Source organism: Rana temporaria, chromosome 4 (genome assembly GCF_905171775.1).
Source record: "Rana temporaria chromosome 4, aRanTem1.1, whole genome shotgun sequence".
NCBI classification, from domain to species: Eukaryota; Metazoa; Chordata; class Amphibia; order Anura; family Ranidae; genus Rana; species Rana temporaria.
In genome coordinates, this window is record NC_053492.1 from 103,023,535 (window position 1) to 103,046,968 (window position 23,434).

At 43.0% G+C, this 23,434-nt stretch overlaps 1 protein-coding gene across 1 annotated transcript; it reads right to left on the reverse strand.

Moving 5' to 3' along the window:
- Window positions 1-5,810: 5,810 nt before the first annotated feature.
- LOC120936398 (lymphotactin-like) lies at window positions 5,811-17,052 on the reverse strand. The gene is made up of 3 exons (XM_040348688.1): window positions 16,812-17,052; window positions 8,990-9,104; window positions 5,811-6,121 (listed from the first exon to the last, which is right to left on the reverse strand). Exons 1-3 carry the CDS (start codon window positions 16,927-16,929, stop codon window positions 5,863-5,865), a joined length of 492 nt encoding a protein of 163 aa, XP_040204622.1. The 5' UTR covers window positions 16,930-17,052; the 3' UTR covers window positions 5,811-5,862.
- Window positions 17,053-23,434: the final 6,382 nt, after the last annotated feature.

Here is a 23,434-nt window from a genome sequence, read left to right on the forward strand (position 1 = left end):
CTCACCTCCTACTGATGGCAAGTGTAATTACCTGTATGTATTTTTATCTAAATTAAAGTGTTACTAAAGTCAGATTATATATTTTTTATTGAAATAACAAAACATGTTATACTTACCTGCTCTGTGCAGTGGTATAGTCTCGATCCTCCTCTTCTCGGGTCCCCAGAGGTGATCTTGGCTCCGCCTCTTCTCTTTATGACCACCATAGCCAGCCACTTGGTATGGGGAAAAATGTAGCCTGCACACTCCCAATCTGTGTGTGTATGGAGCCACACTCCATAGACTAAAGCCTCATACACACGGTCAGATTTTCCGACAACAAATGTGTGATGGCAGGGTTTTGTCAGATAATCCGACCGTTTGTACGCTCTGTTGGCCAACTGTTGTCGGAAATTTCCAACAACAAATGTTTTTTAGAATGCTTTAAAATTTTCCTACAACAAATGTGTGCTGTCGGATTATCTGATCATGTGTACACAAATCCGTTGAAAAAAATTCAAAGTACAAACACGCATGCTCCGAACCAATGCAAACCATAGCACATTAGCAGCAGTTGCCCAAAGGGTTGTGCTAAGAGCTCAAAAGTTCACAGCCAACGCCCTTAGCACAGAATTCGATCGAAATCCGACCGTGTGTACGAGGCTTTACACAGTGGGACTTAGGCCTGTCCCCCACTTCCTCTTCATTGCATTTAATTGACATTTAATTGACAGCAGCAAGAGCCAATGGCTCGTGCTGTTTCTCGAATGCTGTGTGAAGAGGAAGGGGAGAATAGATGCAGCAGTGCACAGCGCTGATCTCTTCTCCCCTCTCTTCACACAGGGGAAGGGGGGCACAGGGAAATTTCTCGCAAATATTTGCTGAGATAATCCATCCACCTCACAGGTGTGACATATCAAAATGCTTATTAGACAGCATGATTATTGCACAGGTATGCCTTAGGCTGGCCACAATAAGAGGCCACTCTAAAATGTGCAGTTTTATCACACGGCACAATGCCACAGATGTCGCAAGTTTTGAGGGAGCGTGCAATTGGCATGCTGACTGAAGGAATGTCCACCAGAGCTGTTGCCCTTAAATTGAATGTTCATTTCTGCACAAACTGTCAGAAACCATCTCAGGAAAGCTCATCTACATGCTTGTCATCCTCATCGTGGTCTCGACCTGACTGCAGTTTGTTGTGGTAACCGACTTGAGTGAGCAAATGCTCACATTTAATGGCGTCTGACACTTTGGAGTGGTGCTCTCTTCATGGATGAATCCCAGGTTTTTTCACTGTACAGGGCAGATGGCAGACCACGTATGGCGTAGTGTGGGTGAGTGGTTAGGTGATGTCAATGTTGTGGATCGAGTGGCCCATGGTGGCGGTGGGGTTATGGTATGGGAAGGCATATGCTATGGACAACGAACACAGGTGCATTTTATTGGTGGCATTTTGAACAGGCCCGGATTTACTACCTTTGCCGCCCCAAGGCTGGGTCCTTCAATGCCGGGTGCACCTACATATAAAATGTATAAGGATTGAGGGGTGAGCTGTGTATGGGGGAATTTAGGGGTGATCTATGTACGGTGTGCAGGATTGAGGGGTGATCTGTGTATGGAGTGTAGGATTTAGGGGTGATCTGTGCATGGAGTGCAGGGTTTAGGGGGGATCTGTGTACATGCAGTACCCTCCTTCCCAGGTACAGAGCTCTCCTCTCCCCAGATTAGTTTGGAGCCCACCCTCCATCAATACACATTCCTCTGGCATCAACCCCCCTTTATCCCCCTTTCAGTAGTGAGCATTCCGGTCACCCAACTAACATCAGAGATGGGCTGCAGAAGAGAAGCTGTAACTCACCGCATATCTGTGGAGCAGCTCCTGCCTGTGTACTTCCCCCACCCCTTCCCCCCTCCCCTCTATGCTTTTACATAGAGATAGATAGACAATGGCCCGGATTAACAAAGCACTTGCGCCGACGTATCTCAAGATACGCCGCGTAAGTGCAAATATGTGCCGTCGTATCTGTGCGCCGTACCCACAAACTAAGATACGCCTAAAAATAGGCTTCATCCCGCCAATGTAACTTGCCTATGCCGGCCTAGCGTGGGCGCATATTTAGGCTGGACGCATGTGGCACTCCCATTGATTTTCGATTCAAATATGCAAATGAGGGAAATACGGCGATTCATGAACGTATGTGTGCCCGACGCAGGCTACGGGATGTGCTCGTAAGTTGTACGTCCGGCGTAAAGTTAAGCCCCATAAAGGAGGTGTAACCCAGCAGCAGACATGCAAAGGTCTGCACCAAGGAATACAAGCTGGCGTATTTTACGTAGGACGTGAGTCTGGCTGGGCGTAGGATACGTTCATGGCGTAGGCAGTGATCCAGCATATCTTAGGTAGTTGTTCCGTGGTTGTGAGCATGTGCAGGGGAATGCGTCCACGGCACGATGCATGCAAAGTTCGTTAAACGTACTTGTCTGGCGCTCAGACCATCATTTGCATGGGGTCACGCCTCATTTGCATGGCTCACACCCACTTCCACCTACGCCGTCTTACGCCTTCGAAACCCAGCGCAGTTTTGGCATCATTGGCTTTGTGAATTCCATGCTTGCCTTTCTGCGCTGCGTCGGCGTAGCGTATATTATTTGCGCTACGGAGACGTAATGTGCGCACACTCTCTGCGAATCCGGGCCAATGTGTTTTGTAGAGCAGAGAGGGTTCTAAACGGCTGTCAGGAGGAGAGCGCTGTCACTTGTAAATACAGCAGCGATTCTGTATTTACAAGGGCTATGCCCGCCACTGTATCACGGGAGCGCGCTCGCAAAAGCTTTCCACCATACGTTCTCCAAACGTACCTTTGCTCATTCCGGCCAAAAAGTTATATATTACCTCATCGGTCCACAGAACTTATTTCCAAAATGCATCAGGCTTGTCTATATGTTCATTTGCAAAGTTCAATCGCTGATTTTTGTGGTGAGGACGTAGAAGAGGTTTTCTTCTAGTGACTGTTCCATTAAGACCATATTTGTACAAGTATCTCTTTATAGTGGAATAGTGTACCACAACTCCAGTGTCTGCCAGATCTTTCTAGAGGGATCGTGCAGTCAAACGTGGGTTTTGAATTTCTTTTCTCACAATCCTGCGAGCTGTTCTGTCTGATATTTTTCTTGGTCTTCCAGATCTTGCTTTTACTTCCACTGTTCCTGATGACTGCCATTTCTTAATTACATTCCAAACAGAGGATATTGACATCTGAAAACGCTTTGCTATCTTCTTATAGCCTTCTCCAGTTTTGTAAGCGTCAACTATTTTCAATTTCAGTTTTCTAGACAACTGCTTAGAAGAACCCATGGTGCTGATTGTTGGGGCAAGGTCAGATGTGTCTGGGCATTTAAAACCTTTGAGATTGACATCACCTGGTCTTCCCAGACGATGATTGAGAACAATCCATGACACTGGCAGGTCTCAGCTTTGCAAAGGGGGCAGTGCATGCTATAAATTCTGCAGGGTGCCCAAACTTTTGCAGACGCCATGTTTTTGTTTTCTGTAATTTTGAAAGTGTAAATGATGGAAATAAAATCTAACTTTTTTTGACATATTATAAGAATATCTAATCCGTAATTTGATGCCTTTTGGAGATTTTCCCATCTTTCCTTGGCTTCGTTATGCACATTAATACAAATTTTTACCTGGGGTGCCCAAACTTTTGATCCCCACTGTAGGAGGATCACATGTGACTAGAACAGGGAGGCAGATCGGTGCGCTGTGACAGTTACAGAAATTATGCCGACAGGAGGGAGAGGGAGAGATACATGGCATCGGTTCTGTAACTGTCAAAGCGCACCGATCTGCCTCCCCATCAGCGGCCCTGGCGGCACCGCCCCTGCACCCACCGCCGCCCCGAGGCCTGGCCTTGTCGGGAATCCGGCCCTGATTTTGAATGCACAGAGATACCGTCATGAGATCCTGAGGCCCATTGTTGTGCCATTCATCCACGACCATCACCTCAATGTTGCAGCATGATAAAGCACAGCCCCATGTTGCAAGGATCTGTACACTATTCCCGGAAGCTGAAAACATCCCAGTTCTTGGATGGCCAGCATACTCACTGGACATGTCACCCATTGAGCATGTTTGGGATGCTATGGATCGGCATATACGACAGCGGTTTCCAGCTCCTGCCAATATCCAGCAACTTAGCACAGCCATTAAAGAGGAATAGACCAATATTCTACAGGCCACAATCAACAACCTGATCAACTCTATGCAAAGGAGATGTGCTGCACTGGGTGAGGCAAATGGTGGTCACACCAGATACTGACTGGTTTTCGGACCCCCCCCCCCCCCCCCCCCAATACAGTAAAACTGCACATTTTAGAGTGGCCTTTTATTGTGGCCACACCTGTGCAATAATCATGCTGTCTAATAAGCATCTTGATATACCACACCTGTGAGGTGGATGGATTATCTTGGCAAAGGAGAAGTGCTCACTAACACAGAATTAGACAGATTTGTGAACAATATTTTAGAGAAATAGGCCTTTTGTGTACATAGAAAAAGTCATAGATCTTTAAGTTTAGCTCATGATAAATAGGGGCAAACACAAAAGTGTTGCGTTTATAATTTTGCTCAGTGTACAATCATAGCAAATCTGTCTAACTTATGTGTATCACTGCCTTGCTTAATGAAACCATTGATAAATCCCTGTCTCCGTTGACAAGAGGTGACTGGCAATAATATATATGTTTTTCCTTTTGTAGGGCCATATTCCACATGATGTTTTACAATCCCAACCAGCCAGGATATCAAATAGATATAAAATACAATTTTAACAAAAAATTCAAAAATAATAATTTATTGTAATATGTTTATAAAATAACACACATTTAAAAATGATAAATACAGACTGAATATAGGAATGTGTCATTTACACTTACAATAGTCTAATATAAATCCTTACAAAATAAAAGTTTTCAGAAGCCTAGTTTTAGAAAGTAGTTCATGCCCTAATTAAAAGATATTTCTATTATTTTGGACTCTTCCGCAGTTACTTGACATTCCATCAAGTACAACTTGATTGGCTGCATATATGAACCCTGATGACTTTTGGTAAATAGGTAAACCTGTTGTGAGAAAAATACGCCATTCCTAAAAATGTGCCTGGCTGTCATGCTTTCCCTTCCTTAAGCACTGTGAATCAATAAGGTTCAACAGATAATCGGATAAGGACTTTTGACTTTCATTATTTGCATAGAGGCTCCAAGTCACTGACAGTTAAAAAATTTCATGGGGTCATCATGGACAGCAATAATGACAGCCCCTACGTTTTGTAGCACTTAAGGAAAAAAAACATACATCTCTAAATTAAATGATGCTCAGTCATCCGATGTTACCTAAAGTGAAGTTTACCTCCTAGTTAGATACTTAACATGGACACAGGCGAGATAAATAATGGAAACTTTAGCAGAACCATCCGTGAATAGAGGGGAATATTCATACTTTCAAATTAATGAATCAAACTAAATGATTGGCAACAGCCCCCCTTTGGTTTCCAGTTTTCCTGAAGAGTGTCCATGAGATTTATTAGAGTCACGAGTCACCTTTACTCATGATGCTAGTTACCCAGTGTTGCCCCAAGGTGCAGATAGTCATCTTACAGGTCATTTAAAAATGTACTGATTACATGGCATAGAAAATGTATGGATATATGTACGGTATGCCGTATGCCATTCATTTATTAGATTAAGCTTTGATATGTCCCCAGCAGCTTTTTTGGTTTTTAATAAGGTTAATGTTAAACATTGAGTAACAAGGAATACATAAGTTGAAAGTTCAATCTATGTGATCTTCTTTTTATTACAAAAACATTAACTATCTTAAGATTTCACAACAGAACTCATTGCAGTGTGAGTAGCCTTGTTGGACTTCACTTGAGGTACTTTTTTCACATTTTTCTTTTTGTTTTGTTTATTCTTCTGCTTTCCCTGTTTACTCTTGCTAGATGTCTTTTTGGTGTTGGTTGCCTTCTTGCTGTTTAGTTGCGTTTCTGTTCTTCTATCAAGGGCAGCAACAGCTTTTATGACCCAAGGCATGCTGGGATCTGCACATAACTCTTTACCTTTTCTTGTTACAAACCTAGAGAAAACAACCAATAAAGATATATAAGGAGTTGACGTCAGGTAGTGTAAATTCTTAAGAAGAAAGGTCATCTGTACTTAGTTCCATTCTACGTATAGTTACTGTATATTGGTCACAAACATTAAATTACCCCTGTGTTCAAATTTAAAAGTGACCAGGCAGGTTTGAGTTTTCTGCAAAATGGCAGATCATAGGAGTAAAATACTTTTCAGATTCTCCAGAGTGTGTGTGCCAAATCACCAAATTTTCAGAGAACCACAATTCATATACAGTATTACTGAAAATTATAATCTATAACAGGGGTCCTCAAACTACGGCCCGCAGGCCACATGTGGCCCGCCGAGGACATTTATCCGGCCCACCCCACCCAAGGCCGGATTCCCAACAGGCCAGGCCTCGGGGCGGGCTGGTTATAGCACAGCGGGAGACTGCTGTGTCACGGAGCTCACTGTTAAAAGTTTGGGCGCGCTGTGATAAAAGTCCTGCCCTCCTCCTAGACCAGCCCATGTGATAGAGGCAGTGTTCTGTCTATCACATCAGCTGGTCTAGAAGGAGGGCGGGACTTTTATCACAGCGCGCCCAAACTTTTTATAGCGAGCCGTGACACAGCAGGAGATGCCCGATGTGCACACACACTGACTGGTGAGACATTGTTTGGCACAGTAAGGCTGAGAGGCGGGCTTGCAATGATGGTGAGGGGGGCTTGCAAAGATGGTGAGGGGGGCTTGCAAAGATAGTGAGGGGGGCTTGCAATGATGGTGAGGGGGGCTTGCAATGATGGTAAGGGGAAATTTTTTCATAGTTTTTTTTTTAAACTATAGTCCGGCCCTCTAAAGGTCTAAGGGACAGTGAACTGGCCCTCTGTTCAAAAAGTTTGAGGACCCCTGATCTATAGTATTCTCAGCAGAACCAGCAATTTGGCATGGACATATACAAAGGAATCAGAGAATTTAAAAATCCAATCTTGTGCAATTGTTATTGCTGCCTTCACCCTTTCAGAAACTCAGTTCATGACATGTTACAAAGTTCTAAAAACTACTAACAATCCAGAGATAATATTAGTGTGTGGGAAAAAACATCATAATCAGTGCTCAGAGTACTGAAAACGCAAGCCACACTGTTCTCCTTGCGTAGACCACCCACCAACATGCAAAATTAAGTAATAAATATTGCGGGATGGGGGGGATTTGTTTTTGTGAGTGGGACTATCAAACCTGACTTATCATGTCCATCTTTTAATTATGAAGATGTCCAAGAAAAACATTGGCTAAGCCATGTGTAAAAATACAAAACCTATAGCCATTTTTTTTTTCTTTTTCAGTTTTGGATAGAGTAAAGAAGGGTTGCATCCCCTGTCAGTTTACTTTTTGCTGTCTATGGCCCATTGGGGTGATTCCCCTTTATGTTCTGTGCCAGAGATATAACAGGAAGTGAGAGGAAATATCTGCAGTTAGGGGAATTCCCCTCTAGAACAAATGTTGCTGGAACAAATGCCCCCATTTCTCATCACCTCCTGTTCTGGTGACAGCTGGGAAATTTTGGTTTTCCCAGTGTGACAGTGGTCATCAGGACAATCATAGAAGATAAATCTACCTAACAGGGACACAGAGAGCAATACAAACTTGACAGGGGTTTTAATCCTTCCACTCTATCCTAAACTCCTAAACTTAAAAAAAAGATTTATCTATACCAGGGGTCCCCAAACGTTCTAAATAAATGGCCTGTTTGCTGTTCTTCAAACTGTAGGGGGGCCGAAGTGGCCAGTGGAAGTAGAAAATGCTCCAGCGTCAGTGGGAGTAAAAAAAATGACATAGTGCCTGTAGTCAGTAGAAGGAGGAATAGTGCCCCATCACTTATATTAGTGGGAGGAATAGTGCCCCCTCTCCTGGTGTCAGTGGAAGGAATAGTGTCCCATCACTGGTTTCAGTGGAAGGAATAGTGCCTCATTGCTGATATCAGTGGAGAAAAAATGGCCCATTGTTGGTGTTGATAAGTGGAATAGTTCCCCACTGTTGGTGTCAGTGCGAGGAATGGTTCCCCACTGTTGGTGACAATAGAATGAATGGTGCCCCCTTATTTATGGCAGTGCGAGGAATTGTGCTCAGAGGACCAGATAAAGGCAAGCTAACAGCCACATTTGGCCCACGGTCCACAATTTGGAGACCGCTGGTCTATACCTAAACTTTAAGTCTGGTCCATCACTTTTAGGCCTCGTACACACTACCCTTTTCCTCGACAAAATCCATCAAGAAGATTGGTGGCAGAGCTTTTTTGCCGAGGAAAACGGTCGTGTGTATGTTTTTCGTCGAGAAAACTGTTGTGGATCTCGACGAGAAAAAAAGAGAACATGTTCTCTTTTTTCTCGTCGGGAGTCTCAATTTCCTCGTCGTGTTTCTCGTCGGGCTGGTTTACGACGAGAAACACGTTCGTGTGTATGCTTAGAAACCCGCGCATGCTCAGAATAAAGTATGAGACGGGAGCACACCTTTGGTAAAAGTAGCGTTCGTAATGGAAATAGCACATTCGTCACGCTGTAACAGACTGAAAAGCGCGAATCATCTCTTGCCAAACTTTTACTAACATGCAGTAACATGAGATTAGCAAAAGCAGCCCCAAGGGTTGTGCCAGTGGAATCAAACTTCCCCTTTATAGTGCCGTCGTACGTGTTGTACATCACCGCGTTTGAGAACGATGAGATTTTGTCTTGACAGTGTGTACGCAAAGAAAGCTTGACAAGATTCTCGACAAGCCTGACAAGTAACTCGTAGAGGAATACGATGTTTCTTTTAAGACAAGATTCTCAGTCGTGTGTACGAGGCCTCACACTTTGTAAAAGTTGTTGGAGCTATACATTAATATACTTACAAAATTGCTTCCTTCGGAATAGTTTGATTTGTGTAGCTCCTCAGCTGTTTAAGAGGAACTTTATTCTGTTGCAAATTGAGACAGGTACTCTTGTCTACATAGTCAATTCCAAGTCCTAAACAAAGTAATAAAACATTAGAATTTACTGTTTTAGTTATAATGTAGATATCAATTCCATTTTCTGGCTTCTACAGGTTTAATAAATATTAGATGTTACGGCCCAATCCTTTGAAAATCAATAGGTTCAGCAGTGTTTTAAATGAAGAGTACAGCAACCCTCACCAGATTATTTCCCCTCTTGAAGGAAAAGGGGTGTCAGGTCTCTGTACATGTCAGGAATTAATGGACAGAAATACAATCCTTTAGAAGATAAGGAAGCTCCCATATAAGAATTGAATCTGTCCATTGAGCAGTTTGCCTGAAGTTTAGGTGTAACTGACTGAAATCAACAGTGACCAACCTGGCCAACCTATTCGCCTTTGATAATGTTATGCCATGGAGGGTTGAGGATGGCATATAGACATAAGATCACTACTCAATCTGACTGTAACTGGCTAGATCAAGAGTGCATTCTCTTATGCCTGTAGGTAGCTTATAGGGTTGGTTTACCTTTCCTTTACAAAATCCCCCATGAATTCCAGCATTGTCAGCTCATTATAAACCAGTTCCCAGCTTTTAAAAAGGTGCTCCTTTTCCTCTCCATGATTATTGGCAGCCAAACCCGCTGTGTTCCACTTAAACGGCAAGATGGGCTGGAGCTTAGAAATGCACCGCCAGGTGGCACTATGGCTCACTCAAACTCCATACATGTGCAGTGCGCCCTCTCCTTCTATAATACTGAGCACAGCAGCTGCTGCCAAAGGGAGAGAGAGCACACCACACATGCGAGCAGTTTGAATGAGCCAAATTGCCCATTGGGAGCACGTCTAACTTCCAGACAGTTCTGTTTAGAAAAAAAGAAGAAGATTTAACAAATTTTTCTATGTAGGTCATGTACAGAAATAGAGTGAAAAAAGCTGATTAGTGGTATGTAATAAGCTGGGGACGTTGAAGTGTATATAGGGTATGGTTTTAAATGTGCAGGAAAGGTCAACCACACAACCACACCTACACAAACTGGAGGAGGTTGTGCAGCACAGAATCATATGACATCAGAGAGTAGTTTTAAAGTGACACTAAACTATATCCCTTTTCCCCAAAAATAATCCATATGCATCCACTACCTAATGGCCCTGCAATCCATTTTTCATAAAATTGTTTCCTATTGTGCTTTTCTGCCTTCTTGTAATGTCCTTTGTGAGTTCCCAAACCTTTCCTTTTCCCCAATCACTTCTGTTCAGAAGTGCACATTGGATGAGGGCACATGCACTGCTCTATAGACACTAAATCCCATAGTCCATGGTCCCTAGTCCATCTCGGGAGCAAGCAAGAGAGGGTAGCTATGGGGGTTATCCACAAAAGGGATACGCCGGCGTATCTACTGATACGCCGTCGTATCCTTGTTTCTATCTATGGAACTGATCCACATAATCAGTTTACCATAGATAGGCAGAAGATCCGACATGTGTAATTGAATTACACTGTCGGATCTTAAGGATGCAATTCTAGGCCGGCCGCTAGGTGGCGAGGCCATTGCGGTCGGCCTAGAATATGCAAATTAACACTTACGGCGATCCATGAACGTTCCGACGGGCCCGTTGCGCTAAATCTACGTTGTTTACGTCGAGTTACGCCGCGTAAAAATAGGGCTGAGTCCTATTTGACTAAGCCCTATTAAGTATGGCCGTCGTTCCCACGTCGAAATTTTAAACTCTACGTCGTTTGCGTAAGACGTTCGTGAATGGCGCTGGACGCCATTTACGTTAACGTCTAAGCAAATGACGTCGGAGCGACGTCAGTTAGCGCAATGCACGTCGGGTAAGTTACCCGACGGAGCATGCGCAGTACGTCCGGCGCGGGAGCGCGCCTAATTTTAATGGGAATCGCCCATTTGTATTAGGAACGCCTTGCGCCGGACGGAGTTAAGTTACACCGCCGCAAATTTCCAGGTAAGTGCTTTGTGGATCGGCACCTAACTTGGGAGATTTGCGGCAGTGTAACTTAACTCTGAAAAGTTAAGTTGCGCTCGGCGGCTGTGGATCTGGCCCTATGTTCCTACATACAGTGGGACCATTGAGAATTAACATAGCTACCCTCTAACCAGAAGTCGGATCACAGCAGCAAAAAAAAAAACGGATGAAAGCATTTTAATGATTTATGCCGCATACACACGGTCAGAATTTCCGACAATAAAAGTTTGATGTGCGCTTTTGGTCGGAAATTCCGACCGTGTGTAGGCTCCATCTGACTTTTTCTGTCGGAATCTCCGACAGCAAAAATTTGAGAGCTGGTTCTCAAATTTTCCGACAGGAAAAGTTCTTGTCTGAAATTCCGATTGTCGGTATGCAATTCCGACGCGCGAAAAAAACATGCATGCTCGGAATCAATTTGACGCATGCTCGAAATCATTGAACTTAATTTTTCTCGGCTCGTTGTAGTGTTTTATGTCACCGCGTTCTTGACGGTCTGAATTTTGTGTGACTGTGTGTATGCAACACAAGTTTGAGCCAAAATTCAGTCAAAAAATGTTTTCTTGTCGGAATTTTCGATTGTGTGTATGCGGCATTAGAAGAGGCTGAGAGCAATAGAAGGAACTTTTTGAGTTACGAATATGTACTTGAATATAATTATACTTTTTTAAACCAAAGTTTAGCGTAATTTAAAGTAAAAGCCCAATAAATACCAATAAAATCATATTTAGAATCTAGAGTTGCTCTTTGAACATTAGAATTCTTTAAAAAAAATCATATAAAATGTTGAATCATTCTGCCATTCATAACCGAACCCGGTAAAAACAATACATATGTGAACTTACTTACTAACTTTTTTAGCACTTTCTCCATAAATAATTCACAGTTCATACAGACACATCAGACATGTGTACGTTATTCACCACAAATGATATTTGATAGTGCACCAGAGTGACACGTGACTAGGTGCAAGCTGCTAAACGTTCACATTTTTGTGGTCGCAATATTCATTTCAGAAGACTTTTATTGTTTGTATGGGGGTTCTATCCACCTTCAGTCAACTGTGCAAAATCCTACATGTGCCTTTTTAGAAACGCAATGGGGTTTCCAAGTCAGCTAACCATGAAAAGCAACAATTCATCTTCAGAGATAAATGTTATTCATTTCTCTTTATACATCATGGAAATTGTATGTGTACGATGTATATAGGGTGTTAGTAGTATCAAAATGTCATGTGATTATTTGTGGTCCAATGGAGACCATAGGCTGCCGCAGAATGTTGTTCTTCCCGCTATGTTCCCCACTTTACTAAGTTAACTTAGAGCGATATTAATCACAAGATCAAACATTTAGTATAATGCAGCTTAACAATTCTTAGATGTGATGGCTGCATTAGTTTTATTGTTTAAACTTTCTTTCCTCTATTTTAATCTGGTGATCCAGCTAGCAAGCCTGCCGTTTTTCAAAACAACAAGCTCTCTTCTAGATGTATCAGTTTACAGGGGTGAGACAAACCATTTAACACTGGCATTGTTTACAATGATCAGCTTTTATTTATTTATGTAAAACCTTTATCCTTAGGCCCCGTACACACGACCGGATCGATCCGCTGGGATTGATCCGTGGATCAGTTCAAGCAGATAGATCCGGTCGTGTGTACGGCCTAGCGGACATTTTCAGGCGGATAAAAATCCAGCCGACGGATTCCAAGCGGATAAAAATTTCTTAGCATGCTAAGAAATCTATCCGCTGGAATCCAGTACAGCGGACTGATCCGGTCGTCTGTACAGACTCACCGGATCAGTCCGTCCGCTCCCATCCCTCGCATGCGTCGTAATGATTCGACGCATGCGTGGAAGTATTTACCTTCCAGGGTCGCGCACGTCGCCGCGTCATCGTCGCGGCGACGGTGCGGCCACGTCACCGCGGATGTATTCCGCGGGGATTTCGATCTGATGGTGTGTACAGCCATCAGATCCAAATCCGCCAGAGGATTTATCCGCTGGAAACGGTCCGGCGGACCGTTTCCAGTGGATATCCTCTCGTGTGTACAAGGCCTAAAAGAAAAACACAGAAATGCAAGGCTTTCTCCCTGGTGTGGAGTGTGGTGCTCGCCCTTTCCCTTGGACTACAGGAGAGTCAGGACGCTCTCTACGTTGCAGATAGAGAAAGGAGCTGTGTGTTAGTGGGCGTCCTGACTCTCCTGTAGTCAAAGGGAGGGGGCGAACACGACACTCCACACCAGGGAGAAAGCCTTGCATTACTGTGTTTTTCTTTAAGGATGTCTATAGAGCTATAGAGTTACAGACAGAAGAACGGGAAGTGAGGATTTCTCAGAAGAAATAAGGACATTTAAAAGCAAAATCAAAGGATGAGGTAAGTAAAGGAGGACTGCACTAAGGTAAAGGAAGCTATTAAAAATTGTACCTTTACAACACCTTTTAAAGATGAACTGCAGGTACACATGTATAAATACACAAGTTAAATACATATAAGATAGCTAGCTGTGTTACCTGCCAAAAAAATGTGTATTTTTATCCACCCAGTCTTAAAATGTACACAGCTGTGCCACACAGATTTTTCTCTGAACAAGAAAGAATAAGCTGCACACCACGACTGTAGTCCAAAATCCTTTATTAGGACATCCAAGAGTGACACCACAGGGACAGAGTGCCCGGTAGCGGCGTTTCACACTATTATAAGTGCTTAATCATTATGATTAAGCACTTATAATAGTGTGAAGCGCGTCTACCGGGCACTCTGTCCCTGTGGGGTCACTCTTGGATGTCCTAATAAAGGATTTTGGACTACAGTCATGGTGTGCAGCGGAGGCGAGCTGAGGCGAGGCGAGCACCCACGAATTCCATTAGGCTTCCTCAAACAGACAAACAGGCGAGCTGAGGCGAGCACCCACGAATTCCATTAGGCTTCCTCAAACAGTCAAACATGCGATCGGAGGCGAGCACCCATAAATTCCATTAGGCTTCCCCAAACAGTCAAACAGTAACAGTCCTGCTGAAAAACCAGCATTCAATCACTCGCTGATGCCAGTGGGGGAGGGGTGGGAGTCCCACTGTCAGAATACAATAGCGCAGCAGGGGAGAGCCATACATCTACACCACTTGTGAGTTTTTTTTTTTTTATTATTATTATTCATCCCACTGGCTAAACAAAAAAAATTGATATTGTGTGGCCAACATTAATATGACCACTTGACCAAGTGTTCAATAAACAAATTAGTGATCTAGTTGCAGTGCTCTTATGAAACAGCATGACAGTTGCAAAAGCATGAAGTACAATTTAAAAGAAGATCCAGGATACAGTTTGAAGGTTTTGTTGAGTCATAAGTCAGACCTAGAGTCAGTTCCTCAAAACATGTCTTCATTACTGAATCACATCCCCGTGACTCCCCAGTCAAGACAGAGAAATTTAGGAAAGGGAATCCTGTATAAGGGTGCAAGCCCTGACATGTCAGGAAAGCCAGTATATAGAAACATCAGTGATTTCACTGTAGACGTTGACAAGTATTCTCATAAATCTTGAGTAAGCTATCTGCTGTCATGGGGCTACCGTGTGATTCATGTCTACCTCACCTTGTGTTTTCTGCAGTCGGCATTCTGAATGTATACATGAATTAAATTCGCAACAACACATGTTATTTTGAGTCATGTGACCATAAAAAATGCACCCCATTAACGCTGCAAAAGCGCTGGAAAAGCACCAAAAAAGTGCTGCAAAAACGCCCAACGTTTTATGGGCTGTTTTCAAGCGCCTCAGTGAGAAAGGGGTATGCATGGACTTACAGTCATTTTTTATTTAGATAGCATGGGCAGGGATTAAAGTTATTCAGTCAGGCTGTAATGCTCTATCTCTTTTCATTGGTAAGATTTCCCCTTACTTCCTTTCTTCATAACCATCATCTTCAGTTAAAAAAGTGAGAGTATATACACTGTACATTGTAAGTTCGCATGAGACTCTCCTTGTGTGGTAAATTATTGTTTTTCTGTTTTATATACACTTTTCTGAATGTGATGGAATATTTCCTATCAAATAAAATACTTAAACAAGAAAAAAGTGAGAGAAATTCTGACAAGATATGTCCGATGTGAGCTTTTGTTTGGAAATTCCAACCGTGTGTAGGCTCCATCGGACTTTTGCTGTCAGAATTTCCACCAAAAAAAAGATTTAGAGCAGGTTCCCAATTTTTCTAATGGAAGAAGTTCCTACCGGAAAATCCACTCGTCTGTATGCAATTCCAACGCGCAAAAAAACATGCATGCTCAGAATGAAGCAGAAGAGCTAAACTGCCTATTGAACTTCATTGATCTCGGCTCGTTGTACGTTTTGTACGTCACTGCGTTCTTGACGGTCGGTATTTCCAACAAGATTTGTGTGACCGTGTGTGCGCAACACAAGTTTGAGCCAACATTCCATCAGAAAAGAAAAACACGTTCTTCTTGTCGGAATTTCCAATCATTTGTACGCAGCATTAGGCTAACCATACACCCGGAGACTGAAGGATCACCTGATTACCCCATCCATGCTAAACAGCTGTACTGTCTGAATACCAGAACAGTGATTCCATCTTGGATGCCGTCACCATATGCCCAATAGTTTTCCACCAGTATGATTTTTCAATTGAAGTTTATTGGTTAGTGCTGACAGGGCAACCCACAACTGCAATGTTGGCCAATTCAGCTGTAAATTCTAGCAACGTATCGCCCGCGTAAAGCCTTTCACTGGGGACACACACCAAAGAAGCCTGGAAGGGTTATCTCCCTTCCTTCGCTTTACCAGAAAAGGTATTTGTATCACTGTCATTCTGTGTTCATGCTGAAGGGATGTTCCTCTACTTCTTACCAAGCCCAAAAAAGTGGTTTCAGTGCAAGCGCTATCTTTTTGAATCTCTCTAAAGGAGACAGTTGCCACTGAAACAAGTCACTATTGGAAGATTCCCTCTACATTAAAACCTTGGATTGCGAGCACAATTTTTTTCCGGAAACATGGTTGTAATCCAAAGCACTTGTATATCAAAGCAAATTTCCCCATAAGAAATAATGGAAACTCAGATGATTTGTTTCGGTACCATTAATTCATAAGTCCTTCACTTTATAGTCCATATAAAAAGATTATAGCAATGTGATAGGTTGTGTAACCATAAAATGTCCATCCACGAATGGAAGCCTCCACAAGGGGATTAGAAGCAAAATCCAGCAGGAGCTACAGAGTATAAAATAGAAGAAAGGCGCCTTTAAGTGTAGCAATATGTTGCTAAATGTTGTACCTTCAATAAATGTAACCAAATTGCTACACTTAGAGGCACCTCTCTTCTCTTTTATACTCAGTTGTGACATGGCACTACTTGTGTATCAAGACATCGCTTGTATATCAAGTCAAAATTTGCTAACAAATTACAAATTGCTCGCAAACCAAGTTACTCTTTAACCAAGGTTTTACTGTATATTCCTATTCTGACAACTCAGATTTTTGTATTTTCCCTCACACCCAGTCCTGGTGACAATGGTCATTAGGACAATTAGAGAGAGTGAAAGTGCTCAACAGAAATATAGACAAAACCAAAACTGACCAACCCTTCACTTATCTGTCCACAAAAAAATATTTGACTTTAGATACACATAAACACTTTAGCACTCATTTAGAAATCTGCTACATTGTTCATTAAATATATCTAAATGCATAGTTTTTTGTTGTAAACAAACAATTCTGTGAGTATAGTTTCTTATAGAACTTACCTTTACCTATATTAGAACAGAGAAATATTACCAACAAAATAAGAGGTGTAATATGGATAATATTCATCTTCAGCTTGGTGTGGAGAGAGCTAGAAGAACTCTGGAGGGAGTCTGGCATTCAAATGTATAGAAAGGTGACTGGGCTGACTATAAACTGAGAGGTGGCAGGTGGAAATTTACACTTCCTCCTGGTGGGCATCAACACTCCCCCTGAGCTGAAGCCCCTCTAAAGTGGAATGTTTCAGAGCAGTGGACAAGTACATATAAGGTAACTGAAACCTCAAACCTCTAAGCCTCCGTTATAGTGGAAAGTTACAGGTTCTCATTCTTTCATCTTGGTTCTGGTTTGGTCTTCCTGTGAGAGTACAATAGAAAGTATGAGTAGTTTACGTATGTTAACCACTGCTCAAGATAGAAAGTAATGTTTGTATTTAGCATCACAGCTATACAAAAAACTATAATGATCTAACTAACGCAAAATAAATATAAACTACCTCATTTTTTCCAGGATGGCTTGGTATTCTGTATTTTCACAGTTCATATTAATGATGGAATAAGAATTTATTTACAGACTTTAAGACTGGGTTCACATATGTGTGGTTGCGGTGTCCAGTGCGTTACTGTTCACTGGTTCAGGTGCGATTCAGGTGTAAATTTTTGACTGAATTCGCACCTAAACCGGACCGAAAAGCGCACAGGACCCTTTGTGAAACCACACCACGGCCACCCCGGATAAGTGGGAACCGGTTCCATTGAGAGCCGGTCACATTCACATGTCATGCAAATTGATCCAATTAGCATATTTGTGAACCTAGCCTAAATGTAAAGTTGGTTAATGAAGGTTATGACAGTTAAAACATATATAGTGTATGGGACAGCTCTGTATATCATATACAGAGCTGGTGGCTTGTCCTACAAAAGAGGTACCAACTGTTACTTTCATGCCCTCCCCCTTTAGCCTAAAGGGTCGTAAGCATGGGCCAAATATCGGGAGGCATCAGCCGGTTCAAGAGAAACCGGTCGACATTCGGCTTGTGTATACAGCAGCCAGTCCGACCGAAGCCGACTGTCCGGTGGGCTTCTGTCAATGAGGCATGACTGAATAAGGTCTGCCGATCGGCATCTGATCTGGTGTGTTCTGTCGAAGGGGCGTCCCCCTGTCAGAACACAGTAGCTCAGTGTGGGAGTTTGCTGTACTAACATCATGCATACAGTACCTTGAAAAAGTTTCATACCCCTTGACACTTTCTACATTTTGTCATGTTTCAACTAAAAATGTAAATGTATTTTATTGGGATTTTATGTGATAGACCAACACAAAATGGCACATAATTGTGAAGTGGAAGAAAAATTATCAATGGTTTTCATTTTTTTTTTTTTTACAAATAAATATCTAAAAAGTGTGGCGTGCATTTGTATTCAGCCCCCTTTACTCTAATACCCCTAACTAAAATCAAGTGCAACCAATTGACTTCAGAAGTCATATAATTAATAAATAGATTTCACCTGTGTGTAATTTAATCTCAGTATAAATACAGCTGTTCTGTGAAGCCCTCAGATGTTTGTTAGAGAACCTTAGTGAACAAAAAGCATCACAAAGGCCAAGGAACAGGTCAGGGATAAAGTTGTGGAGAAGTTTAAAGCAGGATTAGGCTATAAAAAATATCCCAAGCTTTGAACATCTTACGGAGACTGTTCAATCCATCATCCAAAAATGAAAGAGTATGGCACAACTGCAAACCTACCAAGACACGGCCGTCCACCTAAACTGACAGGTCGGGCAAGGAGAGCATTAATCAGAGAAACAGCCAAGAGGCCCATGGTAACTCTGGAGGAGCTGCAGAGATACACAGCTCAGGTGGGAGAATCTGTCCACAGGACAACGATTAGTCATGCATTCCACAAATATGGCCTTTATGGAAGAGTGGCAATAAGAAAACCATTGTTGAAAGAAAACCATAAGAATTCCCATTTGCAGTTTTCAAGAAGCCGTGTGGAGGACACAGAAAACATGTGGAGGAAGTGCTCTGGTCAGATCCACCGTGAAACATGGTGGTGGCAGCATCATGTTGTGGGGATGCTTTTCTTCATCAGGGACAGGGAAGCTGGTCAAAGTTGATGGGAAGATGGATGGAGCCAAATACAGGGCAATCTTAGAAGAAAATCTGTTTCTGAAAAAGACTTAAGGCTGGGGCGGAGGTTCACCTTCCAGCAGGACAATGACCCTAAACATACAGCCAGAGCTACAATGGAATGGTTTAGATCAAAGCATATTCATGTGTTAAAATGGCCCTTGTCAAAGTCCAGACCTAAATACAATTGAGAATCTGTGGCCAGACTTGAAAATTACTGTTCACAGACACTCTCCATCCAATCTGACAGAGCTTGAGCTATTTTGCAAAGAAAAAATGAGCAAAAATGTCACTCTTTACATCTGCAAAGCTAGTAGAGACTTCCCCAAAAAGATTTGCAACTGTAATTGCAGGTGGTTCTACAAAGTATTGACTCAGGGGGGCTGAATACAAATGCAAGGCACACTTTTCATATATTTATTTGAAAAGAATTTTGAAAACCATTTATCGTTTTCCTTCCACTTCACAATTATTTGCCACTTCGCGTTGGTCTATCACATAAAATCCCAATAAAATACTGTAGCATTACCCCCGGAGGAGCTGCTGGATTTTTTGGTGGCACATTACCTCATGGCTCCTCCGAATTCCTAGGGGTGAATGATGCGTATTGCATATAGTAGAAGTAAAGGAATGTTTATGACAGGTGCTCTTTGCTATGCTCTTTATTACCCAGTCCGATAAAAACAATAAACTTGTGGTGAGGATAGTAAAGTTGAAGAAGAGGGAGAATAGCAGATTCAGGCATGATGATAGCAAACAACCGTAACGCTTCTCTGCGCCACTCTTGCCGGAGTGGGCTAAGCGCACCCGGACAGGCCTCTCTCACCGACCTGGCAGCCGGAGTATCACTCGGACAATTTGTAGGATAAAGTCTCTGCCACAGACCCTCCTTGATGAACTTGAACTTGAGGAAAAGTCTCTGCCACAGACCCTCCTCGGTGAGCCTCAGAAAGACACCTCTGCTACAGGCCCTCTCTGGATTGAATTCTTAGAGATATCCCTCCTTAGATGAGTTATGCCTGGATGTCCTTCAACTTGTCACTCAGGTTCCGACTGACAGGTGATCAATCCCTCAGTGTCCGGCCACCTCGATCCCCGGTGGTTTGTCCAGGCCCTTTTGTACCGCCAGCCTCTCAGTGGCGCTCCTCAGACTGACTCCCCACTGAACAGCAGTACAGCTTGGGATCCTCGAAGGTCGGAACCCAGTCACTCACTGGGTCCCCGTCGCTGTTCAGATGCTCTGGGCCAGCATGGCCCCGGAACCAGGAACACCGCCCCGGCCAGGTAGGCCATAACACCTGGGCGCTGTGATGTGGCCACCCTAAAGGTGGGTGCCACACTGGACAAAAAAGACCCAGAACTAATGGCGTCTGTCTCATAAATACCCCTCTCCAGCATGCACAGCGAGGTCAAACCCTCCTGATTGGCTGCTGGAACAGAGCACCCAGACCTTGACTCCAATGCTGCCACCTGCAGCACCGGGGCTGGAAGAACACCCCAACGCGACAGAATAGCCTACAGCACAGCCAAGCTGGGACAGAGACCCTGTTTTGCACTTAACAATCTGGATCAGAGTCTAACTACACTCTGATCTTACCCTTAAATTTGACTAGCACCGGTACTATAAAGTACACAGGCGCTACAATACATTTACGTTTTTGGTTGTAACATGACAAAATGTGGAAAATTTCAAGGGGTATAAATACTTTTTCAAGGCACTGTAGTTAATACAGCGGCTCCTCACGAGCTGTCAGACTTTGTTTTCGTTTAGTTTATTTGGCTTAAAGTGCACCTATGCCCTGACGATTGACATTAAACTATTAACATATTCCTTTAAAGAGCTTCAAAAGACCTTTGACTTCTCTATCTGCTTTTTTTGTGAAGTTATTCATTCTGAAACATCACAACATATGCCTCATTTCCACTGAGCGGATCGGTTCGGTACGGTTCGGTTCAGTATGCTATTTTGGGTGTTTCCATTATGAAAGTGTGCCATAAAACCGAACCGTACCGGACCATTCTGGGTCCTGCTTCAGATGTGGGCCATAGAAAATGGAACAGTTCCATTAGGGCGGAGATGCAATACTTTCCACTGATTGGTGGACGTGCTAGGCATTTTTTCTAAATCCTGTATGGTCCCGACGGTCTGATTTGCAGTGGAAACACTCACGAGAATAGACCGGTCCGTTCTAAACCGTTCCAAATCTACTGACCCGAACCGTTCCGTTCAGTGGAAACAAGGCAATAGACTCTGGAGTCGGTTTCAATAATTTCTAGGCAAAGATTTAAAAGCATTCACAGGTCATCAATTGCAAGTTAACAGTGAATGTTCACCCGATCCGATATGCAGACGGATGGAAAAATAGGATTTTCCTCCATCTGCAGAACCGGACCATAGCGGGGACCGATGAGATCCCATTGGGATACATGTATGTCCGTATTTCATCCGAAAACGAATGGAGGAAATACGGACATACTGTCCGCACGTGTGAAAGGGGCCTTAAAGTTTAATAAAAAATACAACGTATTAAAGACAATAACACATTCAAAGCGCCATTGTACACACACAAACAAACAAAAAAACGTGCTTATTTGGTGCACATGTGTGTGAAAACCAAAATTGTCCATGCATAATAGTTACTGCCACAGACAGTTATTGTGGGCCTTCCATGTTTTTATATCACAAATACAGTTAGATAGGAAAGAAGTAGTAAAAGCATACCTCACAACTTTCTGAGATGGGAATGAGGGACACCTATCAGCAAAAGTATGCAGGCATAGGACACACCCCTTGCCACGCCCCCTTAAAGGAGAATTGTACAAAAAAATAAGATTGGTTAAACCCACAAGTGCTTTTTTTTTACCACTACTATTTCTGTATATTGGCTTTTGGAATTTACAAATGCAGCAATTTAGAAATTGGATGAAAGGTTTAGCACTGGGAAACACTTTTTGATAGATAAAAAGTGCATTTTATATACATCTATATAGATCAGACCAAAATGAGGGACAATTAAGGAGAATGAGGGACAGAGGGACATTGCTCCAAATCAGAGACAGTCCCTCTAAATCAGGGACAGTTGGGAGGTATGGTAAAAGTTAAATACAGTTTAGTGTTAGATGTTCATAGAAGTGATAATTGAGCCCTAATCAGTCGGCCAAGTGGAAACATGTAAATGCTAAAAAATAAGGGACCCAAGAATGAGCCCTGAGGAACCACAAACTTGACTGGACCAACTTCAGATTGGAATTTGCCAAGAGAAACAAAGTGATAGTGATCAATAAGATACAAAGGAATCAGTTTCAAGCCTCGTACACACGCTCGTTTTCACGGCAAGAAAACTGCTGGCAGAGCTTTTTGACGAGAAAAGAACCTACTCTCTATTTTCTCGTCGTGATTTTCATCAGGCTGGTTTACAACAACAAAAACGTTTGTGTGTGTGCTTTTCCGAGTCTTAAAAACCTGCGCATGGTCAGAATCAAGTATGAGACGGAAGCGCACCTTCGGTAAAACTAGCATTCGTAATGGAGATAGCACATTCGTCACGCTGTAACAGACTGAAAAGCACAAAGACTGAAAAGCATGAAGACTGAAAAGTGCGAATAGTCTCTCACCAAACTTTTACTAACACGCGGTAACATGAGATTAGCAAATGCAGCCCCAAGGGTGGCACCAATGGAATCGAACTTCCCCTTTATAGTGCCGTTGTACGTGTTGTACGTCACCGCGTTTGAGAATGACGAGATTTTGGCTTGACAGTGTGTATGCAAGGAAAGCTAGACAAGAATCCCGTCAAGCTTGACAAGAATCACGTCGAGAAAAACTTCTTTTTTTTTTACGACGGGATTCTCGGACATGTGTACAAGGCTTTAGAGCCAATTCTGACACTCCAAATATCGTTTCACTGCGAGAAAGTAGGAGATTGTGCTCTACAGCAGGGATCCTCAACCCCTCGGGTCACAGACCACTACTGGTCCACAGCCTGTTATTGACCAGCCGCACAGCAGGGGATGAGCAGCGACCACAGTCCGTACAGGCCTATCACAGATCGCTTTTGCTGCATACTTCCTGCTGTGCGGCCATGCCTGTGTGTCCTCTCCCAGCTACTTCGCCCACTGGCTGACGATGTCATCCTATCAGCAGGGCAGGGGGTGGAGAGTAGCTGCAGATCAGAATAGAGAGCCATAGCTATGAATAAGCAGTGTTGAGAGTGCGAAACGCGTCAGTTAATACCCTGCTGTGATTTGTACTTTTGTAATTTCATACAATAAATGTGTTTTTATTGGAGTGTGGCTGTCCAGATCTTCCCTCTTCTAGGTCAGGTACATGTGATCACAATACCCCTATCATTGAGTCCTTGCACTGGCTACCCATCAGGCTTTGCATAGACTTTAAGATCCTCTTGCTCACCTATAGGGCTCTTTATGGCCTGGCACCCCATTATCTCTCTTAACTTACTCCTCCCTGTGTAACCTTCGCTCCTCAAATTC

What these genes read in the sequence shown, in the direction of transcription:
- LOC120936398 (XM_040348688.1), bottom strand. Translation starts at nt 16,929, where the DNA reads ATGCCAGACTCCCTCCAGAGTTCTTCTAGCTCTCTCCACACCAAGCTG. An exon ending in CTGTTCTAATATAGGTAAAG is followed by an intron (nt 9,105 to 16,811) that starts GTAAGTTCTATA and finishes TACTTTGTTTAG; the next exon opens with GACTTGGAATTGACTATGTA. An exon ending in ATTCCGAAGGAAGCAATTTT is followed by an intron (nt 6,122 to 8,989) that starts GTAAGTATATTA and finishes TGTTTTCTCTAG; the next exon opens with GTTTGTAACAAGAAAAGGTA.